The 21,884-nt window shown below is 43.2% G+C and overlaps 1 protein-coding gene across 1 annotated transcript in view; it reads right to left on the bottom strand.

Annotated features, from left to right (window-relative positions):
* The window catches only part of SLC9A2 (solute carrier family 9 member A2), a 100,606-nt gene extending 95,648 nt beyond the window's left edge, over nt 1-4,958 (bottom strand). The window contains exon 1 of the mRNA XM_058684570.1: nt 4,462-4,958. Within this exon, the coding sequence (XP_058540553.1) occupies nt 4,462-4,759 (298 nt within the window). The 5' untranslated portion in view covers nt 4,760-4,958. The remainder of the gene's footprint in view (nt 1-4,461) is intronic.
* Nucleotides 4,959-21,884: the final 16,926 nt, after the last annotated feature.

Below are 21,884 nucleotides of genomic sequence, written 5' to 3'. Positions count from 1 at the left end.
TTATTCTTTTAAAAGACATGAAAATATTTCTGCGTTACAGTGCAGTGATAAGATTCCAGGTGGCACCTGAATGATCCTTAGAAACAATACAAGCTGCTGCAGTCATCCTTCACACAGAACACAGGAAATGTATGGTTAACCCAAAGTGGAGAGAGATGGAAGCTTTCAGACAAAAAGAAATCAAAATTCTTCTTTTAGCTTTATTAGGAACAAGTGCACGCCATCAGGAAGACTGAGCTCCACAAGTGTGTTCGAAGTAAGATGTGGTTCAGAAACAAGGAAAGATCATGAGCTTCATCCACTGACCAACCAGCTGGTGTATACACTTCAGGAAAAACAAATACAACAAAGAGAAACAGATCAAGGGCAATGATAGGTTTTTCTAAGAGATCAAGATCTCAGGTAATACAGACAGATAACAACTGCAGAAACTATCTGGTTTCATATTTCAAATCAGGACAGAATTGATCCCAGAGGAGAAACCTTCAGGGACCAAACTGCTTTGACTTTTCCTTAAAATAATACTACAAGTAATTTAATGTCAAGACAACGGGGTGGAGGCAAGTGGAAAATTCTGCATCCTAACCCTAAGTTTAAGGGCAAAGGAGATGAAAAGGGCAGGATTCATGCTGACACCTGGAAGAGGCAAACAGGCCAGCTCAACAAGACTACTAGGTAGGTGAGGGGACAAGAGAATGGAATTGTGTTGCTTTAAACAGCAGGGACCCAGTACTCTGTCCCTGAACTCCGAAGAATGGTAGAACACATGCCCAAGTTCACCTGGTTTAGGACAAATCCACTGATCCACTTCATGGGCAAGGAAATCAGAGGAGACAATCTTAGAACACTCTTGGAAGTTCTTCCTCTTCTTAATTCTTTGGCTACCTATTACTCTAAGCTGTAGAACTCCATTGCTGTGTATAGGATTTACCAAGCAAGGTGTGCATTTTATAACTGTTAAAAAAATCAACAATTATTCCAAATATAGATCTTAAAAATTAAAGAATAATACAAGTTCACATGTGCTAACTTGGATCCAAGTGAAAAATTCTAAAACTGCAAAATTTAACAACTGTTCAAAAGTATAATAAGTTTCCTACATTCTTTGATTTATTTAACCCTTTACATAACATTCACATCATCATCATGATGAGAGGATTTTCTTTTTAACCAAATAATTCAGAAATTGAGTTTCCCTAATAATCAGGTAAAACAGTGAAAAGTTGAATCATTCAACACTCTCCCGCAAATGCACCTGCTCACTTCTGACTGCAATATTTCTAAGGTTATATTGTACTGCAATATAGCAAACAATTCTGAATTCACCATCAGGCATGATTTAAACCTCCTACAAATGTTATTAGGAGCCTCCATTTGGGGCAACCTGTTACCTTTGTTTAGATTAATCACCAGCAATGTTTCTCCATGTTCTCTGAGTAGGTAAGTTCAGGTACACCAGGTACATGGCATAAAAGTGCTCCAAATAGAAACCATGGCATTTTGCATGAGTTAACACATCTGTAATCTCTCAAGTCTCCCTGCACAGCTCAATTCATCATCGTGCCCAAAATATGAGCAAATTAAGTTATATAAGTCTCCCCAAATAATAGTTTTTCCAGGGCAAAAGTTAAGATAGCATTTGAATGACTAGATACTGTTTAATGGGCTGTAAAGGCATCCCACAATACAAGGACAGTTTTCCTCAAATCCAACAAAAAGTGCAGGGCCGGTGGAGGAGGGGCATGGGGGTGGATATCTGGGCATTTCCAGGCTTCTCTAAGGGCAGAGTTGCAATAGGAAGGCAGGGCTGGACTATATATATACACGAAGAACCTAGGAAAGACCCCCGAAAACTGGCTTTGGGAGACTGAAACTATACTCTCTCTTCTGGGAACTATATATACCCTTTACCCCACAAACGGCAGTCTCCACTGAGGTCTCTCTCTGGTCAGACCCTTCTGGTTGGGAGACATGAACATCTGTCTGTGTTCCCATTTCTGTGCCACCCCAGATGCAGGGAAGAAAGGGGACTTAGTAGCCAGTAAAGATTACAATTGAGGGAGGGGCAGAAAGGTCAGAACAACAAGTGCCAGGGAATATAAATACATCTGGGTATAAAACAAAAATACTGCCAATGGGCAGATGAATACACCTACGAACTCATAGAAGCATTTCAATAAAATACCACACAATTAGTGGGATAAAGTCAAACGAGATGAATAGATGATGACAGAAAACAACAAGTATGAAAGAGCAACCCACACACGAATAGGAACACTTGGGAAAGGCTGAGCCTAAAGGAGCAGAGAAAGGCAGGAGGTTACCCAGCGCAGTGGAAAAGGAAACACAGTGCCAGAGCACTACCCAAGGCTTCAGTTCACTCCTCTTCCACGCCTACTAGTGACAACATTCAGCGCTTACCACACGTCCAGCATTTTCTAAGAATGTTATACATAGGTAGTGTCATTTAATCCCCATAACAAAACAAGCCTCCAGGATAGACACAAAGATGAGACATCAGACAGACCTGGATGGAATTCTGGCTCCCCACCCACCAGCAAGGTAACCTCCCCGCTGCTGTTTCTTCGTATAGGAAATGGGGTAATCAGACCTACCCACGATGGTTGTGAAAATTAGAGGTAATGAACTTAAGTGCCTACCAGCAGCTGTTATTAGTGTAATTAATCAGATTAAAATAATCAGGAGTGAAGAACAAAACAAAGACTTGTAATTGAATAGAAATAGCAACCGAGCAGCAGTAATGGAAACAGGGCACAAAAGCACCTCTCCAGCGATGGAGGCTGGGACAGAGTGAACAGGGCCTGCATTTGGCTCCCCACTTTGTATATCTGTGGGCAACTCCTGTAAGCTCTCCAGAGTTTCAGTTTCCACCTCTATCAAGGGCGGGGGAGGGTATTAATATCTGCCCTTCCTGCGTGGCAGGGTTGTTGTAAGGACCATGTGAGGAGACAGCACCTGAGTGTATTGTTACAGACAAGGAGTTTACCTGCAAATGTGTATACCCTACCTGATAGATGGGGAAATCCACTTCCCCTGCTTCCACTTCTCAGGTGGAATTAAAACACTGAACTGGTACAACAATGTCAAAGCCAGGCAACTGCAGCCTGAAAAGTCACTAAACAGCATGTGCCTCCTTTGGCCACCATTAATAGAATCTAATTAATTTTATCTGACATCAGGCTTACCTCCCACAACTTCCACCCTCCTGCAAACCATCTCTTCTACCTGCTTTGTGCTTTCCTCCCAATTTGTGCCTTTGTTCATTCCTCTCTGGAATGTTGTTCCCTTTCATCTCCGACTGACCCTACCCTGGTCATCCTTGAAAGCCCAATTTAAATGCTTCCTTCACACCCTGACTTCACATCGTGACTTCACAAGTGACTTCTGCCTCCCGACACTGCCATATTATCTTTTCTGAATTTGTCACACAACTTAGCACTTTCTTGTATGAGGGTCACGGGTGTGTATGGCATCTCTCCCACCAATCAAGAAGCCCAAGGCCGACAGGCAAGGCGTCTGCTCATCCTTTAGGGCGACCTGCCTCACGGTGCAGCACAGGCTCTTTCCGAGGACAAATGCAGAAGACGTATGCAATAATGCATACGTGTCTTTTGACCTAATAACTTTTTGAATCATGACGACAGTAGTTGACATATTTTAAAATAAAAAAGTATTTAAAATATAAAGCAAAAATAGCATAAAGCTCCATGAGCACAACAAAAGTTTACGTGTCGGGGGCGTGGGGAATGCAGATGAGAAAAGACATTCTGCGCTTCTGCTTTCCAAATGAGAGTTAAGGAGACAGTTTAAAAAGTGGGTTAATTATTTTTAAATATGCATCTTGCTTCACTGGCCTCAGTCACCTAAGAAAACGCTTCCTGGATAGTGACAGCCTCAGCCCAAAGGAGGGGAGGAGACAGGGTGTTCCTGTCGCAGCTGCAGGCACTCAGTCGTCCCAGGTCCTCTTCCATGCACCTCATTAGTCAGGTGCATGGCAGGGTCTTGGTCACTGCCAAGGCGCCTCTCTCTCAGAGCATCCAGGGCTTTAACCGTTTTAGTCTCTGTGCTAGCCCGCGCCTCTCTCCCAGTGGGGGAGACCAATAAACCTCAGCTAACTCGCCTCCTCCCTCAGTAAACAGGTCTCTACTTTGGCAGGAGGCTGTACCACTTGGTGTCCCAGGCAAAAGTAAGCAGCAAATCGCTGAGTTTGTATGGACTAATAGTTTCGGGCTATTTCAAGGCCAATGTCCACTTAAGAACCAAAGCATGAAAGTGTTCCTCCCGGGGTCCCTGTGGAACAGAAGCTGCTTTGTCGCCCCTGCCCTGATCCGCAGGGAGGTGGCCACCACCCAGAGGCCAACTCGCCTACTCGGACGCCCACCCACCTGGGCGTCCCCTTCCGATCGCCTCCACCCCAGCTCGCGGGTCCAGCTCGCTCACCTATCTTGGCCAGGGAGGCCAGCAGGATCCACAGGGTGATCTCGAAGGGGATCTGCACGTGGGGGTAATCCAGGGTGAACACTGGCAAACGACTCTCCTCGAACGGCGTCGTTCCGGGAGCCACCACGCTCGCGGGGCTCGGCGGGCTGGAGCTGGAGCCCATAGCCCTTGACGCGTCCAGCAGGGTCTCAGCCACAGTGCCCGCCGGCCCCGCCACCTGCAGGAGCAGCAGCAGCAGCAGCAGCGGCGGCGGCGGTGGCGGCGCCCGCAGGCTCCTCCCGGCGCCCGCGGGCTCCATGGGGTCGGCTCCCCGAGCTGCCGGCGAGCCCCGCGCTCGGCCCTCCGCGAGCTCAGCGCATCGCTCCGAGGCAGCGCCGCGCGCTCGGCCGCGCACAGTGCGGATCCGTGAGCCGCCGCCCGCCGCGGGGCCGGGGTCTCTGCAGCCGCCGGTTCGGTCCCCGCTGCGAGCGGGCACACCGCCTGGCCGAGCGCGCACCCTCAGCCGCCCTCCGCCGCCGGCCGCCGGCCCATGCCCGGTGCGCCGCTCGCCGGCCGCAGCTGCAGGCCCTGCCCCGGGCGGCCCGCGGGCGGGGGCGGGGGCAGGGGCGGGGCGGGCACGGCGCCCGGGCCGCGGGGCGGGAGGACGCGAGCACCGGGCCGACGCGCCGCGCACCTGCCCCAGCCCGCGGGCGACGCGGGGCCGCGCTCCTCTCTAGCCCGCACCGCGCGCCCGGACCCCCCACCCCCGGAACCAGCCGGCTCCGGGCGGAATCGCGCAAGGTGGCCGGAGCTGTCCCCGCCCCGGAGGCAGCGTCGGGCGTCCCTCCAGCGAAGGGGCCGGCGCGACCCACGCGTCGCGCCCTTTCCCCCGCAGGCTCCTACGAGGGGACGCCGGGTGTGCCGGGCTCGCGCCCAGGCGCCGCAGGCTCGGGGTCCGGAGGGGAGGCCGGCCCCGCGGGGTGGGGGCGCTCCCGGCCCGGCCCCGGAGCTGCGGAGGCCGGGACACACTGGGGAGCTCTGTGGCTGTTTCAGAAAGTTGAGAAAAGCCTCATTTTGTTCCCCTTCCGAGGGTTATCACATCGCGTACCGTACAGGGCATTCTGCGCGCTGAAACTGTCCGTGCCAGACTCTCTTCCCACGCTCCCACTTTTCTCGTCCACCCCGTACTGGTTTCGCTCCCTCCACCACTGTCGCTTCCCCTGTTTTCTCCCTGCCCCCGGTCACGAAAAAGAAAAACAGCTGTCTCTGTTTTCAGGCTTAGAGGTGCACATGTCCGAGAGCAACACAAATATAATTATTTCGTGAAAAGCCAGTGATTTGCCTAGCTCAGATTGACTCGCTCCGCTAATTACAGGACGGGTTGCGGTTAGAAGAGGGGAGGAAAGGGAGCGCGATTCTCCTTGGATCTCCAGGAGCTTCCAGCGCCGACCGCCCCCTGCCTTCGGAGCGCAGCCTGCTCACAGGGCAGTTTTCCGCTTCCCTGGGTGAAGTCTTACTGCCCCAGTATCTTCATCACCAGAAACTGAAAGGATCCATCGTCGAAAGCGGACCGGTCGTCATTCAAATAAGTGAAACCGTTTTCCCTTCGATATTTAGGAAATAAAATCCTTCTTTTTTTCAAATGTTTTCAATGTCAAAATATGATTCCTGCTACTAAGCACTCGGCATTTCAGAGTTTAAAGCAGATCCCCCCCCGCCCCAAGTTCTAACATAGGGAATCTATGAGAGGTCAACAGAGGATACACGGGAGAAAGAAAGGAAAAAAAAAAAAAAAAAGGTCTCCACCTGAATAGAGCATATAAGTCATCTTCAGATTTTGAAAGTTATGCAGGACAAGTCCAGGATAAGAGAAGGATTCTAGGAGTACTTCAGTTAATATAAAGCATTAGTGTTTCAAAAATTGTAACAAGAATTGGAATGTAGGGATGTCCTATCTTCTTAAAGAGAATCAACGAGCCATTCAAAAATCTGCCTGCCTTCTAAATTTTCATTGAAAAGTATGTGCTTCATATGCCTGGGAAGAAAGGAGCAGCAAATAATACGTTTGTAAAACTGTGTAGCTCTATGTGGGGAGCTGCATGCAAAGCACTTTACCTGTATTTTTTGTCAATTATCACAAAACCTCGAAGAGGTAGACATTCTTCTATCCATTTTACATTCTTGTACCCCTTTTGTAAGCAAAGAATTGTCGATGAAGAAATACTTAAAAGCAAACAAGCAAGCAAGCTGATGTACCCAAGTTTACCAATCAAATAATGGTTTAGGAGGAATTTAAGTCAGCCTGTCCGTGCCAGCACTCCCTCCACCTGAGGACTAGATGGCCATGAATGGCAGATTATTTTCTCCAGTGGTTTTAAATAGAACAGTGGAGGCTAATTTAAAGATTGTCCAAAAAAGCCACAGCAGAATAAAGTTTTCTTTGCAGTAAGCAAATCGGGCCAGTTCTACAAGTTTAGTGAAATAACAGCAGGGCAAGGGCACATTCAGACAATAATTTCTAGAAGTTTGAATCACAGAATGCTTTGAAGAATGATTGTGCATCATAAACAAGAAAACGAATGACAAATCTATGTTTCTGGGATCTGACTGCCTATAACAACTGTAGAAATTACAGACTCTAGTATCACTTGTATAAATCTGTGTTATTGTAGTTAAAGATTATCAGCTTTTTCTTACATTTAGAAAAGTACTCTTTTCTATAAATGGGAGATGAAGGACTTAGTTTTATAAACAATCTTTTCATCCTTCTCCTAAAGCAAATAACAAAGTATCAAACTATACTCCCATGCTGAGCAGGGCCTGGCTGAGCCATTTTTCAAAGGGGCCTACGAGTCACAACTCAACCCCTGAAAGTGGTAACACCACCTATTACTGTACACATGAAATGACTGAAGGTAAGATCATATCTCTATCAAATTACAATCCTTCAGTGACTTTTCAGTGCCATTTGGAAAGATTAAAATCCTAAAGTGGCTTACCTGATTTGACCTCTGCCTTTCCTACTACTTTACTCTATCCCATCACCACCAATGCACTGTGAACTCTGACCAAAGTTCCAGGCTCCCTCTCACCTCAGGACCTTTGCACATTCTGTTCTTCCTCTTTTCTGCCCTTCACATTGTTAATTCTTCCTAGGGTCTCTGCTTGAAGGTAGCTGGTTCAAGGATGTCTTACTTGACACCTACCTTTCTGGACTAATTAGAATCCCATTTTATGCCTTTGATGTCTTTCTATAGCTTTCTGTCTTAGCACTTAATCATTTTACTTTTCTCACACTAGACCAAAAGCTCTGTGAAGGTAAGGGGGATCGCTTTGATTAACTTGCTTATCCTTAGCTCCTAGCACAGTGCCTAGAATAAATACCACTTAGTATGTATCCGATGAAGGCCAGCTCTCCTGCTTTAGGGGTATAGGCTGCAGTCCTTTCCCTGACTGTATCAGTCAAAGGAAGGATATGATGGGTTCCACATGAAATGTTTCCCTTCAATGATCCCTGGTTCATATTTTGGGATCTCACATCTCCTTTTTTTCTTTCTACCCAAATGATGTGAAAATCTGATCACACGACAGGATATGTAAATATTTTCATACTTTGGGGTGCCTGGGTGGCTCAGTGGGTTAAATGTCTGACTATTGATTTCAGCTCAGGTAGGTCATGACCTCACGGTTTGTGAGTTCGAGCCCCAAATGGGGCTCTGCACTGAGAGTGCAGAGCCTGTTTGGGATTCTCTCTCTGCCCCTCTCCTGCTCGCTCTCTCTCTCAAAACAAATAAATAAACATTTAAACAATATTTTCATGCAGGGTAACTACCTGATTTGAGACTGACCTTCACATAGGAGCATATGACTCCTCCCCGAGAAACCGGTGAGGCTTTTTCTCTGCCCTTTGATCCGACGCGGTCGATTGGAATATTATAATCCTGTAACAGAAATAACTCCTGAACCATCCAGTCATCAAACTGGACAGTACCTCTGGTATCACTAACACTCACAAAGGACTTTGGAATTTAGCTCAAGAGAAAGTGCACCTTAAAAAATAGAAATGTGAGTCCTGCAGGGAAGATGAGGATCATCCTAGTGCAAGGCTGCTCTTAAATCCCCTCCTCGCCCTGGAAAGCTCGGGAGGATCTGGGATTTAACTGGCTGCCTTGCTACCCAGAGTTTGGAGCTCGGTGAAGTCGGTAAGAGTTGAACCCCAGGAACTTCTGTGTGAAGGAGAAGGCGGGGATCTCTATAGCCTAGCAGACAACTCCAGAAAGCCTGTGTATCACCCCGATTTTTCAGAGGTAGAGTGGAGGCTGACCAGAGGAATGGATCCGTCTGCAGGTGGCAGTGGCTCCCCTGCACCACAGCGTGGCGCCCGTCCTCTCCCCACTGGCAAACTGGCGACAGCAACGTGGGCTGCAGTCTGCTGCGCATGCGTGCTCCGTGCTCCGGGGACAGGGGGCGGCGAAGGGCTCAGCTCTAGGGTGCCGCAGAGTCCCTAGTAAGGGAAAAGAGTTAGTACTGACATTTCACACTATTTATTTTTTTTTACATATTTTTATAATATTCATATTTTAACTTCTCCTTCTTTGAAATCTGCATTGTACAACTACAAACCCTTGATGTTGTAATGATATTTCAATTCCAAATCTTTGCTTATAAAGTCAGCCCTCATAAGAGTGTTGACTTGATAATTTTATTATTATATTTGCAAGTCTTGAAGCCTGCACTAGCTTTGTTTGTTTGTTTAAAGACACTTCTCAGCAAAAACCTAAAGCCCATTTCTTAAAGAGCCGCCCTAGCAAGGATCATGCAGCAGTGTGAATGTTTCATTATGTGCACAGAATTAAATGTTTCTCCCTCTCTCTTTTTAGCCAGAGATACTTGTTTCATTTCAGCAGAGAAATGTTTTGGTGTCTGAAAAGCTGCAAATTGAAGGTAAATAAACAAGCGTGGTACTTTTCATATTGAAATCTCCTAGTATATTTAAAAAGAAGATTCTGTCTTCAGATATTCAACCACTAAGGTTTGCAGAGCCTTGTTTTTCTTTTGTAAAAAAAAAAAAAGTCTTGTAATAATAAACTTTACATTTCTTTCTAGAAGGCTTAAATAAAATCTAGGGTTTGAATCCAACACATTTGTGTAAAAGAGATACACACCTACATCCTATGTCACCCTCCTCGGCCCTGTGATGTCAGGTGTGGGGGGAGAGCCTCCCTCTCCTTTATCTTGCTATATCTTGATTCTGAGGTGCAGAGCAATCAAAAAACCAAAGACAACCCACAGAAACCTCTGAGTAGTATCCCATTATTACATATAAGGCACACCCATTCACCAATTCAACAAATATTTATAAAGTAAACCTCTGAAGTTGCTAGGCACCTGCTACTAAAAGTCGTTCTGTACCTTTTTTTTTTTTTGTATCCTTCTGAGTTTTCAGCTGAGATTAACGAGAGAAAAACAGAAGCTTATTAACATGTGTGCCTGTTATGTGCATACATGAGAGCTCTCCAGGGAAAAATGAGTATCTCTCCAGGGTGGCTTAGAATCCAGGATGAAATGCCATCTTTGTAGGGAAAGTAGAGGGAAGATGTAACCTTTTAGGGGAGGGTAAGGGATTTTTAGGAAAGATGAATAGGCCCTTAGAAGAATAGATGGGAGATGATAGTGATGAGTGAGCAAAAGGCAAGCTGAGCACAAAGTACAAGCTGGCACCGCCCCCTCCCCAGGTGGGATATGTATGATATTCCTCAGGCATTCCTGGCTGCCCAAGAACAAAGGAAAGGAAAGAAAACAAATGGTGGTTAACTGATAGAGATCACAGTCATGCAGAACACGGGTCTCCATCAGTTACAAATGTCTTAGTAAATGACAAGAAAAAGGCAATCTTATCAATAACCTAATCTCCAGAAACCTATAGGCTCACTTTTCTGGAGCCCCTAATATCCACCCTCCCCTCCATAGTGATGTGGGGAACAAAGGCAAGAGGAAATAGCAGGTGAAATTAAATTTCTTTATAACCTGCAGCCCATTGACAAATACTTGAGGCATATACGGAGTATAACCTTAGTCCAGGAACCCCCAACTGTCTTCATGTTAATGCCTTACTGGAGGGAAAACTACCTTAGCATGACTAATAGCAAGGCCTCAGTTATTTTAGGAGTCCTCTTTAGCATATCAAAGTCCTTCTGGAAACCTGCATTTGCCTTTACCTCCCCAACTCCATAACTTATAACCAGCCACTCTTCCTAACCCCAGGGCAGCCTTTCTGGGCGTGTCCTGTCCCCGTGCTCCAAAAAAAATCACCTTTTTTGCACCAAAAACATCTTCAAGAATTCCTTCTTGGCTGTCAGCTTCGAGCCCCCACCATTCCAAAACACCACCAACAGTTCATGACACAGTGTGTCTCCTGTCAATTTCCTGTGACCAGTCCATCTTTCCTGGTTGCTGAAACTCCTAGGAAGATGTATAGCAGCCAACTTCCTTCTGGAGAATCTGTCTTTAGGCAGATAAACGGAGTTCGGAGAAAGCCTCCCCCTGCGTCTGCTGTTTTTCAAATGTCCACGGCTCAAAATAATCAACATACCAAAGTGGCATGTTTTGGGGTAGTGTATACCACTACTCTTCAGGATCATGGCGAAAATGCTTGTAGAAGCAGCTGGGAATGAGGAATCCCCTTGCAAATGTATATTTCGTTTAGCATTCTGGAAGTGAATCAACTGCTACCATACTGGAGATGGAAATCTGCCCAAACCCTAACCTGGAAATAGAGAAAAGCAGACTTTAAAACACCCATCTTCATCCCAGCGTCTTCAGTCACTTCCTCTTGCTCTTTGATCTGAAATCAGTCCTTAAAGCTTTTTGAGTTTTAATTTGTCTCTCCAAAGGTCACTGTAAAGGCATGCTTGTGCAGGTCTTATTTTTTTTTCTTCAACGTTTTTTTATTTATTTTTGGGACAGAGAGAGACATAGCATGAACGGGGGAGGGGCAGAGAGAGAGGGAGACACAGAACCGGAAACAGGCTCCAGGCTCCGAGCCATCAGCCCAGAGCCTGACGCGGGGCTCGAACTCACGGACCGCGAGATCGTGACCTGTGCAGGTCTTATTTAATGAGAGTTCACTCTGAGGAAATCTCATCAGCTGCAACCAATGTGAACTCTGGCCCAGTCAGTTCACCAAGGACTGTTTCTCTGGATTCTCGGTGCTTCTGCAAGGCGAAATCCAGTGTGTGTACCTCTGAATCTCCCTTCTCCCAACAGTCCCTGGCTTCTATAATTCTCTTTATCAGTCTTAAAACCTGAAAACATCTTGGGGTGCCTTGGTGGCTCAGTTGGTTGAACGTCTGACTCCGGCTCAAGTCACGATCCCACAGCTTGTGGGGTTGAGCCCCGCGTCAGGCTCTGTGCTGACCGCTTGGAGCCTGGAGTCTGCTTCAGTTCTGGGCCTCCCTCTCTCTCTGTCCCTACCCTGCCTGTGCTCTCTGTCTCTCATAAATGAATAAATGTTAAAAAAAAAAAAATTAAAAAAAAAACCTGAAAACATCTCAAGGAGATAACATTAGTTTAAAATTTCATGTGTGCTACATTATGCCCTGCCTATCTTTGACTTCTGTTTTTATTCATCCATCCATCCATTTATTTATTTATTTATACAACCAAACCTCTAGTGTTTATTTAACTTTTTGCGACTCTACTGTGTGCTAAGTGTTTGTTCCTACAGGAAATACAGAGATAGACCATATGAATCTTTCCCTTGAGAATTATATACCCATGACAGAATAGATATAATACCAATAGCTAACATTTACTGATCACATGAAGTGAGACAGACTCTTTTTCAAAGACTGCATCTATCATCTCGTGGGTAAGATAAGAAGGAAGACAGGGCTTTTGGTTTAGAAACCAAAAGGTTTGGGGACCCGGAGAAGAACAAGTTTTGTACAGCAGTACCTGTGAAATTCTGACAGGTTGAAGAAGCGGGAGTTGGAGACAGTGAGTAGAAGCATCGATTTCAAGGATTTTACTGTATGGGGAAGAAAATAAATGGGACAATATTTAGACGGAAACAGGTTCAAAGAAAGAAACATTTGTAAAGCCTGGAGAACCAACAGCATGTTTTCCTAGTAATGAGCATGATCCCATGAGACGGGGGAAAGAAGAGAAACAGAAAAATCGCTGATGCACTATCCTGGTTAGATGTGAGGGATGGTTTCCAGTGTGCAGATGGAAGGATCCGGCGTGGCTAGGAGCAAGGACAGTCTATCTGCGGCAACAGGAAAGAGGACACAGACAGGTCGGTGAGCAGTTGTGATGACAGCACAAATTAACGCGTTCTGGTCTCACTGCTTCAGTTCTTCAGTGAGAATGAGGTTAGGGAGTGAAGCATTGAAGATTTAAGGAGAAAAGTGAAAATATAAAATATTGGTTCAAGGATATTGGAAGAGTGAATGGCATGTAGGCATATAAATTATGAATTACAAGCAGAATTAGAGCTCCTTTGAAGCTTACAACCAGGCATATAAAAAGGACCAGTCAGATAAATTGTGTGTTTTCTGTACGTTCATTCTCTTGTATAGGTGCAGGCATGTAGTGGGCAGAGATCAGATTCGCCTACGTTGTGGTTTCACCAGGCGTGTAGGACAGAGGGAGGTGATTGAGTGCATACACAAGGGAGCGGTACAATGGTCTAACGGCATTTAAGTCAGGTAGGACTGAGGGACTACAGGTGCCAGTGATTGATACCTTTGGGGGTATTTGAAAGAGTGAACCAGAAAGATGTGGAGGGCACCAAAGTGTGGAGTGTTTAATATTTGAATTTATTAATGAATTTGTTTATTTTCGTGTATACTTTGATTTATGAAAAAGGGCTGCAAAAGGTGAATGTAATTTGTGAAATGTGTTCAGATATTGATTTATTCATTCAACAAATGATCATTCAACTGAATTATTTTAGACTTTGTAACAGACTTTCATCATTGTACAATAGGAGGTATTTTAACTAACGAAGCTCATTTTCTCATGGATTGGCACAAATCTTAAATGGTAATTCAAGTTTAAAGACAGTCCTGCCTCGGGGCACCTGGGTGGCTCAGTGGGTTAAGCGTCCCACTCTTGATCTCAGCTCAGGTCATGATCTCACAGTTCATGAGTTCGAGCTCCACATGGAGCTTGGCACTGATGGTGTGGAGCTGGTTTGGGATTCTCTCTCTCCCTCTGTCTCTGAACCTTCCCAGCTTGTGCTCTCTCTCTCTCTCTCTCTCAAAATAAATAAATAAACTTAAAAAATTAAAAAAAAAAAAAGGCAGTCCCTCCTCTAGAAGCAAATGAATAGCCCATGAGATACCTTCCTTATAGATTCAAGTTTACAAACCAATATAGATCACAATTGATTTTTGCACAGGGACATGGCCTGGAATTTCTTCAGAATTCTGTATTTGACTAAAATGGGCTATTTTGTATTAAATAACAACTTATCCCTAATATGAGCATATAGATGCATGGTAAGAACTGTACAAATTTAGAGCAAGATTTAAATACCATAAAGTATTTCCAAATAATTTCCAATGCTTAATCTGAGCTAGAATTTATCCAGGCTGTTAAAAAAAAAAAAAAAAAAAAAAAAAAAAAAAGCCCTGATTTGTTCTGGGAGCCTACTTCCTTCTTGGTCAGAGAAATTACTTAGAGGTAGTTTTGTCAATTCTGGAATTCTGAGAATATTATACAGAGAAAAATCCTTACAGAAGACTTTATATGTCCCTTAATTAGTTGCTTATGTGATCATCTATGGCTCTCTTCCCTGTATTCATTTATTCCTGTCCCATTCTCCCCCTCTAGGAATGTGAGTTTCTAGTGAGCAGACACCATGTAGATGCTCAGCCAGTGGTTGAATGAGTGGAAAAAAATCAACGAATGGCCTTGATTGCTGCCTGGTCCTGTCCTACTTAATTCTTACAGAATTCTTTTTCATTCTGTCTGTCATTCTGTCAACTGTGTGCTCCTTGCGATTTCATCTAAACTCTCCCTCGGTCTTTCTTACATGCTTTTCTCATCCTTGTAAAGAGAAGGACATTGAGCCCCAAGATATGCAAGTCCTCACTTGCAACTGGCTTTTTCTACTCAGGAGTCTGGGTAGCATCCTCCCAGATTGTAACATTCACTCATGGCTTCCTCCTGAGGTGAAAATGACTGTGTGGAATGCCAAGGACAGCTCACTCTGGTAGTTGACTTCTGGAATTGTGGAACCAGTCTGCTTCGGAGCAGTTGATGAGTTTTCCACAATATCTTTTTTTTTTTTTTCTTTTTCATATGGTTAGCTAATAATGGAAGCTTACAGTATCTCATAGAATATGTTCCTCAAAGCAACATTGCTTGGTATGTCAGACTTGTCTGCAGTCAAAATCTGTTGTTGGGCAAATGAACAGAATCATCTTGAGTAAAGGCTGAAGGCAAGCATACATTCAAGTCGAGTCCCCGGAGTCCTGATTCTCAGAATATACTCTTCTGATTCCAAAATCAGTGCCTGCTCTACTTAACCTCCTGAGGGAAACTTACCCTCAGCTCACCCCTGGGAGGGACAATGCTAAGGCATTGGTTTAAGATACCAATTAACAGGGCGCCTGGGTGGCTCAGTTGGTTGGGTATCTGGCTTTGGCTCAGGTCATGATCTCCTGGTTCATGGGTTCCAGCCCCAGGTTGGGATCTGTCCTGACAGCTCAGAGCCTGGAGCCTGCTTTGGATTCTGTGTCTCCCTCTCTCTGCCCCTTCCCCCCCACAAAAAAAAATAAAGATTTTTTTAAAAAATAAAAAAAGAAAAGATATCAGTTGACTAACTTGAAAGGAAATTAAAGAATCCATTTATGTGAAAACCTCAATGAAAAGTATAAAAGTAATTAGGTACAACAGATCAGGTGGATAGCAATGTGTTTGCTTCTCTGTATAGGTCACTCTTTCCAAAGGAGTTCTTGCAAATCCTCCTTCAACAAATGAAACATTTTCAATTCAAAAGTAACCTTTCCTCTCCTAAAATGAAACTGATAGCACAATCATCTCAACCTACCTGAGTTCCAGAACTGAGCACGGCTGATCTCTGAAGCTAGGACATGGGAAGTCCTCTTAAACGTTTCCAAATGAGTCAAAGCCTTGTATTTTAAACCTTAAATATACAACAACTCGATATCAAATTTGTTGTGACAGTGGGAGGTACAAAATGGATGAACCTGGTAAATAAGAATGATAAGAAACCAGGACAAAGACATTTCCTACCATCTCACTTAAGGGGGTTCCTTGTATCCCTTCTTGGAAAGAAAACTGGAAATTCATGCAGAACCAGACAGCGCTTCACTTCTAAGTTGATTAATACACTATTTGCCTTTCAAGTTTCACAATTTTAGAAAACAGTATATATTTCCTGCTTATGCCACAATGTCAGAGAGAGAACATTTTCCTCCTTCTGGGTTTAGAGCATTGAGATTATACAGATACACTGTTTGCAAAGATACTTGACATGGCTTCCACAGAAATCAAGTTTCCAATATCAAGAAAGTTTTACTCCCTGACACTAATTTTAAATGCATATTTTATGACATGCATCTAGTATACTGAATGCTCTTCTAGGTTAGAATAATTTTATGAAAAATAATGTAATAGCTTTAAACAGATAAGTATAACTTAGGCCAACTAACAGGTATATATAACAACATATACACTAAGTAGTTTCCTATATTAAAATAATGATGATAGTGGTAACAATAGAACTCTCTTATGTATTGTAACGGTGTGTGACTGATAAAATAGACAAACAGACTAAAAACATGCAAAGAGAGATTCGTTGATGAAGGGCAGGATGACTTCATCAATATAAATGACTCACATGTGCATAATCACTATGCAAATTCCTAAAAATGCAATGTCATGTTGCATTGAGATTTCCTAAGAACTCTTTTTTTTATTATTTATTATTTATTTAGAGAGCATGGGGAGGGGGCAGAGGGAGAGAAGGAGATAATTTCAAGAATCTCTGTGCTGAGCACAGAGCCTGATGAGGGGCTCAATCCCAGGACCCTGGGATCATGACCTGAGCCAAAATCAAGAGTTGAACACTCATCCAACTGAGCCAACCAGGTGCCCCTCCTAAGAATTCTATTGAGGAAGTAAAATTACCCTTCTATAAATATTCCCTTCTCTAGAGTAGTTGACCAAATATTAGACTTAATTGTTTTTCGGTGTTTATTACTATTAACATTCCTGTGATGGTTTCACATAAAGTTTATACCCTTACTGATCATATTTCTATCTTGAATTGTTCTTTCATTTTATAAGTGTGAATACCTTTTCTATCCTAGAGTTAGTTGAAAAAAAGTGATATACACATGCAAATGTGTGAGTGGCAAAAAAAAAAAAAAAAACCACACTAATCATGAATGTGTATGATACTTATGACAGGCCCTATGTAGGTACATTTTTACAACTTCACAGACCTCCATTTCTTTATTTCTTCATATATGAAATTAGAGTAATGGTGTCTACTTTGGAGAGCTGCTGTCAGGATTGATTGCAAAAATGTATGGTTAAGTACCCAGTGCAGTCTGAATAGAGCACACTCTAAATAAATATCAACTCTCCTCCCTACATAGTCCCTGGAGGGCCCTGGAAGCTTCAGTGTCACATGGCATAGTGCCTGATGACCATTGATACTGCTCAATAACACTTGGGTCCTATCTGAATTCCAATGAATCCTAAGAATATACATAGATAGATAGATAGATAGATACACACACACACAGATATGTATATATTTACATATATATACATAGATATGTACATATATGTGTACATATATATGAATATACGAATACATGTACGTACATATGTATGTATATATGAATATATATACACATATATATGTACGTATATATGTGTGTATATATACGTACATATATACGTACATATATATGTGTATGTATATATATGTGTATATATATACATATATATGTATGTATATATGTACGTATATATACACACATATATATACATATATATGTATATTCTTAGGATTCATTGGAATCCATATATATATATATATATATATATATAATTTTTAAATGTTTTATTTTGAGAGAGAAAGTATGCAAGTGGAGAAAAGGGCAGAGAGAGAGGAGAGACAGAATCTCAAGCAATCTCTACGCTGTCACAGGGGAACCTGATGCTGGGCTCAGTCCCACAAACTGTACCTGAGCTAAAATCAAGAGCCAGATAGTCAACCAATTGAGCCAACCAGGCACTACAAGAATATATATTTAGACTTGGTATCATTTCACGTACATAAATTATGCTGGTCTGAAATGGTGAAAATATAACCTCTTCACGGATGTGGTGAGGAAATGAAATTCTTTGCCTTTGTAGATTTAAGGGACTTAAATTTTCAATGATTCAAAATCAGCTTGTGCTCTTACTTCCATTTTTCTAATTACTTAGGCACTTATGGAAATAACCAGAAGGAAATAAAAATAACGGGCGTGAAGGGTGATTGGCCAAAGCACCAGTTTATATTGTGTTCTGAACCTACCATTTTCCTTTGAATGTACAGATACATTGCCCATCGGGGTGCCTGGGTGGCTCAGTCAGTTAAGCATCTGACTTTTGCCCAAGTCATTATCTCACAGTTCATGGGTTCAAGTCCCACATGGGGCTCTGTGCTGACACCTTGGAGCCTGGAGCCTGCTTTGAGTTGATTCTGTGTCTCCCTTTCTCTCTGCCCCTCCCCTGCTCATGCTTTCTCTCTCTCTCTCTCTCTCTCTCTCTCTCTCCCTCTCTCCCTCTCTCTCTCTCTCCCTCTCTCCCTCTCTCCCTCTCTCCCTCTCTCTCTCTCTCTCTCTTTCTCACACACACACACACAAATAAATAAACATTTAAAAAAAAGATACATTGGACATCAAGAATCACAAACTCGAGGGGCACCTGGGTGGCTCAGGCAGTTAAGCTTCTGACTCTTGGTTTCAGCACAGGTCATGATCTCAAGGTTGGTAAGATCAAGCCTCTTGTGGGGCTCTGCGCTGACAGAGCAGAACCTGCTTGAGCCTTTCTCTCTCCCCTCTCTGTTCCTTCCCTGCTCTCTCTCTCTCAAAATAAATAAGTAAACATTTAAAAAAAAGAATCGCTAACTCCAATTAGATCTGCAAATAAAATAGTTTAAGTTTTACTAAACTAAATTTTAGGCCTATTTAGATTTAAATTCAGGCCTATGCAGGTTTGAGTTTTAGATTAAATTCGTGCCTAATCGGATTCATTTCCAACTACTCAAAAACATGGATGCAGTTACCACACTAAGGAGTTAACGGTTCAATTATCCAGGAACCCTGTGTAGTCCTTGAAACCAAACGTTAGCAGAAAGGACTTCCAACAAACATTTAATAGGAAAACATACACTATGGCCACCAAAGCAGCTGCCTGTGCAAAGTTACACTGGCCTGGACCCTGTTTTCCCAGATGTTTGTGTTTAGTTGTTACATCACAGGTATGAGCCAGATGAATAAACTGAAGCCAGTCGAATCACTGAAACGGAAGGGGTCAGGTGCCTTTTCAGTAATGCTTGCAATGGGGGTTGACAGTCCCCACAATGCTAAATAGTAGAAGGAGACACATAAGTGAAGTGTCCATATGTCCATTCTTTTTAAAAAAAAATTAAGTTTATTTATTTTTGAGAGAGTCAGAGAGAGCAAGCAGGACAGGGGTAAACAGAGAGGGAGAAAGAGAATCCCAAGCAGGCTTTGCGCTGTGAGCTCAAAGCCTAACCTATGGCTCGAACTCACAAATCATGAGATCATGACCTGAGCCAAAACTAAGAGTCAGACGCTGACCCAACTGAGCCACCCCAGTTCCCCAATATGTCAGTTCTAAGGAATAGCATCTCCAATTTCCCTTCTTTCACTAACAAGTCTCTGGGTATCTGACCAGAAAAGGAAGGGTCTGAAAAAGAAAGAGCTGGGTCTTCCTCTTATGGGAAAAAAAAACTACACACACACACACACACACACACACACACACAGTCCAACGCCTGCATTTACAGAAGAGAATGAGTTCTTAAAAAAATGCACTGAATTAATAAAAAAAAAAAAAAATCAGTGCCATATCCAAAAAAAGAATTCTGACCTCCTGACTTGTAGCTTGATCACTTCCCATTCAGCTTAATAATCCTGGTAGCATGATGGTCCAACCAGTTTAACATACCTTGAACATTTCTGGGTATCTATCTGGGATTAACTAGAAATTTTCCTTATGAATGTGTCATCTAAATAAAGATATTACATGAATAAAACATAATCACAGATGTTGTTGAGACCATAATGAGATTCCATACTACTGGACTGTCATTATGAAATATTATGTTTTTATCAAAGAGGGTGAGATTTCAGAGGACAGAATTAGCTAAGGACAGAGGAGAAGGTAAAATGAATTTTCTGATCCCAAAGAATACAGAACAGCCTGGTCTACCTTCTATCTGCAGAGAAAGAATTGTGAAGTTATTGCTGACCTGCCATGAAAATACAGGCTCACTCAGAAGTTGAAATCAAATCTGGCTAAATCCAAGAACTTGATTCCGTGACACATACACACACCCCTACATCAGCCATGGCCTGGATTCTCGGCAGGGAAAGCCAATAAGGGCCTGTATGGACCACAGCACCTGCTGCCTTCTGTGCCCTATTTTCAAGACCCATAACCTTGCCTGCACCTCTTAGGGAAAACAGCTGTAGAATGGAGGCTTCAGTGCCCAAGGACGAGTGTTCCCACTTGGTAAAAGCATAGGAACAAAGGTCAGCTGTGATAAGAATCTCCATAGTTGTTGATAGGGAGGAAATAAAGTCAGGAAAGAAATCTCAACCCAGTTTTTTCCCCCATTCTGTATTTACTCACTTAATGATGTCCTTACTCTTTCTCAAACTTCATGTAGCTGTCTATTGACAAGTGGAAAATTTTGTAGTCATCTGGATGAATGAAGTAGGACAGTCATGCTCCCATTTCTGTACGACTCTCTACTTGTATGTAAAGTCCATATTATGAATTGTATTTGCAGGTGTAATACACATGCTTAAATACAAGTCTATATGTTTATGTGTTTTGTCCTCCTCTTTATATCTCTGCAAAAGAGAGTAAGGAAACCGAAATCACACCTTAGGATTGGCAGGGACTCTGCCATGTGCTTTTCATAGATTTTTCTCCTGATATATCTCTATTTTCCTTCTCTTTTCTCCTCCTTCTGTTTTTCCTTCTTTTCCTTTCCTTCTCCTCTTCCTTCTTCCTTGTCCGTCTGCCTCTTCCCCTTCCCTCTCTCTAATCTGTCTTTCCTCTCAGATACACAGGTACACACATGCACACATATATGAAGCCATGTGTAAGAATTAAATGGCAATCCAGGGGTGCCTGAGTGGTTCAGTCAGTTAAGCATCCGACTTCCACTCAGGTCATGATCTCACGGTTCATGAGTTCGAGCCCCGCATGGGCTCTGCATTGAGGAGGAGCCTGCTTAGGATTCTCTCTTCCTCTCTTTCTCTCTGCCCCTCCCTGGCTCATGCTTTCTTTCTCTCTCAAAATAAATAAACAAACTTAAAACATTTCAATGACAATCTGATGACAACAAAACTATATCTAACTTCTCTCTCTCTCTCTCTCTCTCTCTCTCTCTCTCTCTCCAGCCACACAACTTTTCTGCATCTAAACAAAGGAAGTGTTGCTTTTCTTTATAATTTTCTTTATAATCCACTCCATGTCCCCTGGCTCCAGGCTTTTATTGTATTTCATCTGGTCAGGAAGTGCCCTTGGATTCTTCTCAGCTTCTTCCTATCATGAGGCTCCCTTGCCACAGTCCTAGAGAGGTGATATTATAGGATCCAGGCTTGTAAAAATGACAAGGAAAACCTGGAACTTAGCCATCAAGGGGGAAAAAAGGACATGTTCATTTACCTGAAATGAGTGGTCAAGCTGCGTTCACAAGAACACACTTTTTGGCTTATGTTTAAATCATCCTTAACAATTGCCATGACTCACTGCCTGAGTCATAGATATGTTGTGAAGCCAACCAAAATATATGAAATGGTCTGGCTTATTCCCCTTGTGTATATTCAACTCAAGGTGAGAGGTAGGTTACTCTTCAAGAATGCCTACGGTGCAATCCGGCTTCCACTGTTTAAGAACCAGTTTTTATAAACCTGTTTTTAAGACCTGTTGTTTAATTCATAGATGTCAAACAAAGCTGTAAAACCTGTTCCTCTATTCGGGCTGTACTAAGAGGAGCCTTCTGGTATACATCTTTTCATCAGATGATGTAGTTTCTCTGTAAGTAGACCTACATTCCTCTAGTGGTACTTGGGTTCTACCTTTTATACCTAAATTGCTGCCTGTGTAAATAACTCATGACTGTGGTTGATAAAGATGCTTTATTG

This window comes from Neofelis nebulosa, chromosome 9 (assembly GCF_028018385.1).
Source record: "Neofelis nebulosa isolate mNeoNeb1 chromosome 9, mNeoNeb1.pri, whole genome shotgun sequence".
Taxonomy (NCBI): domain Eukaryota; kingdom Metazoa; phylum Chordata; class Mammalia; order Carnivora; family Felidae; genus Neofelis; species Neofelis nebulosa.
Note: the sequence above shows the minus strand (reverse complement) of the source record. Positions and strands in the feature narration are given on the sequence as shown.